Below are 6,000 nucleotides of genomic sequence, written 5' to 3'. Positions count from 1 at the left end.
CATGGTGAGAGGAATGTCGACTAAGGATCTTCAGAAAAGGAGAAGAATGGTGTCGAAACAGTGATAAAGAAAAGAGCTACGGGTCAAGAAAAAAAAACTTGCAGAATTGGAGATCACGGTCCTTGCCTCTGAGCCGAAATGGTCCTTGCCTTTGAGCCGAAATGTAATTGGTCGAAGTGGATAGCTAGGTAGTGTGGGTGTTGACTAGTGGCAGAAGGGGGGTTAGGGTTACAATGGGCGGCTAGGGTTACAAGGTTGAAGAAGGAAGATGTGAAAAAATAATTGGGGTATTACTCTGATACCATAACAGACCTTTCGTTCCAAAAAAAAAAAAACACTTGGGCCTAAGAAAAAAAAACTGATCACATTTACCAAAAAGAAAAATGAAAAATGAAAGTTGTGCCTTATTTTTACACTGAAAAAGTAGTATAAATATAGGGTCCAAAACAAGAGCCCAAAATAAAACAACCCAATAACAACTAACAAACAATGGATTTTTTCATAAATATGGCTTTTTAGCCCTTAATATGCAAAAATATGGTAATTAAGGGCATGTTTGGTATTGTTTTCTGTTTTTTGTTTTCAAAGTTGTGTTGTGTTATCAGAAATGAGAACAGAAAACTGTTTTTGTAGTTTTCAAAAAACAATAGGTGTTTGGTTAATGTTTTCTAAAAACAATTTTTTAGTTTTATTTTTTAAAATCTTAAATAAAATATTAACAAAGAGAAAAATATTTTAAAAGTTTGTAATAAATAATAAGATAAAATAATTTGAAAGAAAAAATGATGAAAAATAAGAAGTGAGAAAGTGAGGAGAAAAAATTTGAAGAAATAGAAATTGAGAAGAGAGAAATTGATTCAAGAAAAAATGAGAGAGAATGTGATGAGAAAAAAAGTGAAAAGAGAGAAGTGAGTAGAAAGAAAGTGATGAGAAAGAAAGTGAAGAGAGAGGAAATGACGAGAGAGAAAAAATGATGAGAGAGAAAATGATGATATATTAAGTGATGAGAGAGAAACTGAAGAGAGAGAAACTAATGAGAGAGAAAATTATGTGACAATAAATTATGTTAGATAATAATAACTAAATAAATTATGTGAGAAAAAAAAAGATAGATAAATTTTTTTTGAGAACAATAGAAAACAACTTTTTATTGTTCTCAAAATTTTCTGTTTTTTGTAACTTTGTTTTTAAATTTTTTTTCTGAAAACAATGACAAACACCCCAACTTGTTTTCAAAAAACAGTTTTTAGCTTTTAAAAACAGTTTTTTAGTTAAGGTGTCAAACACCCTCTAAACTTTTCTTAGTTTGTATGGATAAATTTAATTAAAAAAAATCAGATTATGGGAAAAAAAAATATGACATAATAATAATTTCTTACAAAAATATGACATAATAATGATTTTTTTACAAAAATATGGGGAAAAAAATCTCATATAAGGGAATACAAGTTTTAAAAAGCCATAAAATAATAATTGTAAAAAAAAAGCATATTTTTTAAAACTTTATTTAAAAACCCATTTAAAATGTAATTTTCACAACAAACAAACCCAACCATTTTGTATATTCTGTTACCATTCCCTCCATAACTCCATATCAATCCATCTTTACGATTATGAATTGACCAAGGTATATATCCACTTTTCTTCTGATGTTAGCTTACTATATTTTTAATTTCTTATATGAGAAGCACGTTTATCTTTTTCTTTTTGGAAAAAAAAAACCTTTTAAAATCTTAATATTCAAATTAACACTTGGTATAATTCAAAACGCCAAATGCTCTAAATTTTACCTTATAATAGGAAGTATTTTTTAAAAAATATATATATAAACTAAACATTATATCTATTTCTGTGAAAACACATTTTTCTAGAGGAAGCTTTATGCATACATTACATATAGAAAGAGAGAAATATGGAACATCAATACGAAAATGAACCAAAACTAGGCAAGTTTTCAGAAAACAAAAAAATCATGCCATGCTATACCATACTCTACTTTCCTATCTCAAGCTCCATAGTGAAAGAAGACTACCCCTTCTGAAAATAATTTGAACATTACAACCTCAAAAGGAACTCCAACCAAAAACAAAAAAAAAAATCCCTGGAAGGATTACAATGACAAAATCTCACAACATACCATCGATGCATCCTGCAACGAGTAGATGATTTTCAGGAGAGATGGTAGATGGAACATATTTTACGAACTGAGTTTCTAATCCACATTCCTTCAACCACATCATCCTACCCATGTCAATAATTTGCTTGCACTTGAACCCGAGTATCGCTCTTTCAACTGCTTTCATATTCCTTGTAATGTCTTCGACTCCAATATTCCCTCTAAAATTAGTTCCACTGTAACAACAAGTTGTGTAAAACAAATTATGTGTACAAACAATATGAGAGGAAAATGAGCAGTGCCATCCAAAAACATCATTATTGTTCAAAACATATTAGAAAACATACATGGATTGTGGCTGGAAACTGTTGTTAGTTACATCAGAAAGATCTGAACCATGATCAGCATCGACTGCCCAACTGGTAAACCATGTAATTGCATGGAATTCTTCCTTTGTGATCCCCAAATTGGAAAAGTATTTCTTATCTGTGACAAGCCAAATTTCTCACAACCAGTCAGTTCAAAGCAAAAGAAATTAATTACTAGCCAATAAATATTTGTAATGCAAGATCAGTTGATTACTTATGTAGTTTTTCCACTGGCAAAGATGGTGGCAACAGGTAGCTATAGCTAAACCTCTCAGTTTCAGGTCCACAGTAGACCCTGCAACGGTTTCTTGGTTAGAGTGCTCCACAAGGCAACATCTCAGGGTCAAATCTGCAGAGAGTTAATTTATAATATCAACTGAAACAATAACTGTGGACATTATATGTGACTTCTATCGAAATACATGATTACCTGTTGCAGGCCCACAAAGATGTTTACCAATGGCCAGGTATGGAAACCCCCTTAGAGACTCAACAGCACTCAAGTTTAAATCTTCAACTGCACAAGAAAAGTTCGTAATTGTGTTGTAAGGTTGTAAAATGCTATTTGATAACAAAATAAGCTCACTTCCATCTTAGATGTAAAAAGAATGAAAATAGGATGACATGATAAGTGGGATCAAGACTACAATAAGCATAGCATCCATCTACAGTCTCCAGGCCGGCAAAGAAGGTTGGCTGAAGAATTTCATAAACCGAACCACTTTAAAGCTATGTTATCTTCTCCATTATTCACATCACTAATGTTTGAGATTTTCCATAAATTGGGAAAGAATTTAGCAAAGTGAAAAATTCCATGCTTTTACTAAGAACAAAGCATGATTTGGAAGGAAATTTAACTTCACAAGAGCACAGCTTTATTTGAATGACAGAAGCAGATAATGCACTTTTCAACTTTATTATTACTGACAGCAACTCAACAAGCATCCAATCAAACATTTCTGATTTATTTTTTCTTAGGAAACATCAGGCATACTGACTACACACAACATTAGGAGCATCAAAACTAAAATGGAGGTAGGAAAGATAATGGTATAGCAAGACCTCCTTTCAAAATACAAAAAAAAAACAAAAAGAATTTCAGAAAACCTTACTGTCAATTCTCAAACGCTCTAATATCAATTTCTCTTTTTGTCGCAAGGATCGATCAGCCTAGAAGTAGCATTGACATGAAATACACAATAAATAAGGTCCAGACTACAAAACATCTTAGAACTTTTTATTACAAGGAAATCTAAGTATATCAGCCTAGGATGAAGATTGCATTTGATTCATATTCAAACCAACTAACCTTAAGCTTGTATGACTTTCTCTCCACCAAAAACACCTTCTCAATACCGTAACAATCAGCCAGCATTTGTGTCAAGTACCCTCTACCTGCTCCAAACTCAACCACTGCAGGGACAATGCTGCCATCCCCCAAAGACCCTTCAAGCTCACACCTCTCACTCCCATTAGAACTCTTCAATATCCCAACTTCTTCCAAGTTTCCGAGAATCGAAGCCTGCTGCGCAACATGTTTCTCTTGAAACGGCAATTTCCTGTAAAGAAAGTACTCATTTTTTTCACAAACTAAAAGACCCTTTATCAAACTCACTAAAACAATGAACTTTTCCAACTCATATATACCCATCAAATTCTCTTTTAATCCACTTTTCACAAGCTTCAGGGATTTTGTACGAGTCCTGAATGTCCTTACAAACCGACTCATGGACACACTCAATCTTCTCAATTAGTTTGCAAAATTGAGCTACGCTCAAGCTATGAACAGCATTTCTCTTCAACTCTGAAGTAACATGTTCCACAGCACCATAATCTAGCTTATTATCATCAGGCAATGCCAAATTTCCAACATTTGAAGCTCCCATTGTTTGGTCCTCTTCTGGGGATCCTTCTACGCCAGAATTTATACCCTTTTGGTAAAAAGGTTGTACGGTCAAGGACTGAACTTGTTTGATATATGGGCATCTCTTTACATGACTTTCAAGATTTTCTTTAAGTACGGAGCTATTAAAGAGAACAAACAAGAAATTTACTAAAAAATCAGACACAGAGAAGAGATTTATCAAGATTGAAAGAACAATAATAGTAATAAGACTTACTGGGAAGGGTCTATGGGGCATGGGATCCACTGGTCGTCGGACCTGGGAGTGTGGTTACCGCAGAACCTATCACAATATCAGAATAAGATTAAGATGAAACATGAGAAATAAGAGAATAAAGGAAGGAAACCCAATGAAGAAGAGAGTGAATAGTATCTCACAAGGAATCGTTGAGAAGGGTGTTAGCGCAAAATCGATTCTTTTTGGGAAGCCAGAAACTGCAGCGCTTCTTCTCCATTTTTGGTTTGCTGCGTGCTCGCCAGGTTCAGACTCTCCTTCAGAAAACGGCGCTCATTTTCTGAGTGGGACTGTTTGGGTGTGGTACTTTCGTATTCTAATCGGGAACAGTCATTTCCCTATATTGGATTTGAACATTTAATATTGGATTCGAGAACAAATAGAAAAATATAATATTCATTATTAATATAATTAATTCATTTATACAGGATATTCATTAAAAACTTAGTAGGTTAGAAATTTTTCATCTTCGTTCATATTATTGGTGAATCAGTAGTCTATAATTTCTTATCAAACTCATTTTTTTTCATAATTTTTTATTTAAAAGTAATTAATTCACTATTATTTTGTTTTACTAATCAAACAAACCATTATATGTTTTGTGATACTTCATAGAAAAATGATATACGACTAATTAAATCTATTATATAATGATTATATTTATTATGTTCGGTAATTAACCGCACAATGTTGGAACTTTTAAAACATGATATTGAAATACTATTTAATTAACTGCACAAGGGTCCTCGGCAAAATGACATTTTTTTTAATAGTGTAATTTGTACTTTGGTCTAGTTTCAATAATTTTTAGCTAAATGACATTTTTTATTAATAAATTTTTTGTATTATATATTTTACCCTTAAAATAAAATAATAATAAATTAAAATAAAAACTCTAATAACTATCAGCTTCTTCCTCTCACCCATCCACCCACATCCATCCACAACCACCCACTATCATCCCCCGCCGCCGCCACCACCACCGGCAAACACTACTCATCACCGGATGCTGCCATTTCTCCACAAATCTAGCCACCACTCATTTGAAAGGTTGGTTTATAAATATTTTTTTTATTATTATTTTATTTTAAGGGTAAGATGGGTAATACAAAAAAATTCATTAATAAAATACGCCATTTAGCTAAAATGTTTTGAAAGTAGGTTATTGTGTAAAATGCACTATAAAATGGGTCTATTTCCACAAATTTCTCTTAAAACAAGGGATCCTTGGCAAAATGACCTTTTTTTATAGTGCAATTTGCATTTTGGTCTAGTGTCAATAGTTTTTAGTTAAATGACTTTTTTTATTAATGAATTTTTTGTATTACCCATTTTACCCTTAAAATAAAATAATAATAAATTAAAATAAAAACTCTAA

At 32.2% G+C, this 6,000-nt stretch overlaps 1 protein-coding gene across 1 annotated transcript; it reads right to left on the bottom strand.

Annotated features, from left to right (window-relative positions):
• Positions 1 to 1,903: 1,903 nt before the first annotated feature.
• Positions 1,904 to 4,937, bottom strand: LOC133790646 (uncharacterized). Its single transcript, XM_062228348.1, has 9 exons — positions 4,766 to 4,937; positions 4,605 to 4,670; positions 4,132 to 4,509; positions 3,794 to 4,043; positions 3,597 to 3,654; positions 2,915 to 3,001; positions 2,699 to 2,833; positions 2,464 to 2,602; positions 1,904 to 2,352 (listed from the first exon to the last, which is right to left on the bottom strand). Exons 1-9 carry the CDS (start codon positions 4,840 to 4,842, stop codon positions 2,127 to 2,129), a joined length of 1,416 nt encoding a protein of 471 aa, XP_062084332.1. The 5' UTR covers positions 4,843 to 4,937; the 3' UTR covers positions 1,904 to 2,126.
• Positions 4,938 to 6,000: the final 1,063 nt, after the last annotated feature.

The sequence above is a fragment of the Humulus lupulus genome, chromosome 1, assembly GCF_963169125.1.
Source record: "Humulus lupulus chromosome 1, drHumLupu1.1, whole genome shotgun sequence".
In the NCBI taxonomy this organism is placed as follows: domain Eukaryota; kingdom Viridiplantae; phylum Streptophyta; class Magnoliopsida; order Rosales; family Cannabaceae; genus Humulus; species Humulus lupulus.
The sequence above is the reverse complement of the archived record's forward strand: the minus strand, read 5'-3'. Positions and strand labels throughout refer to the sequence as shown.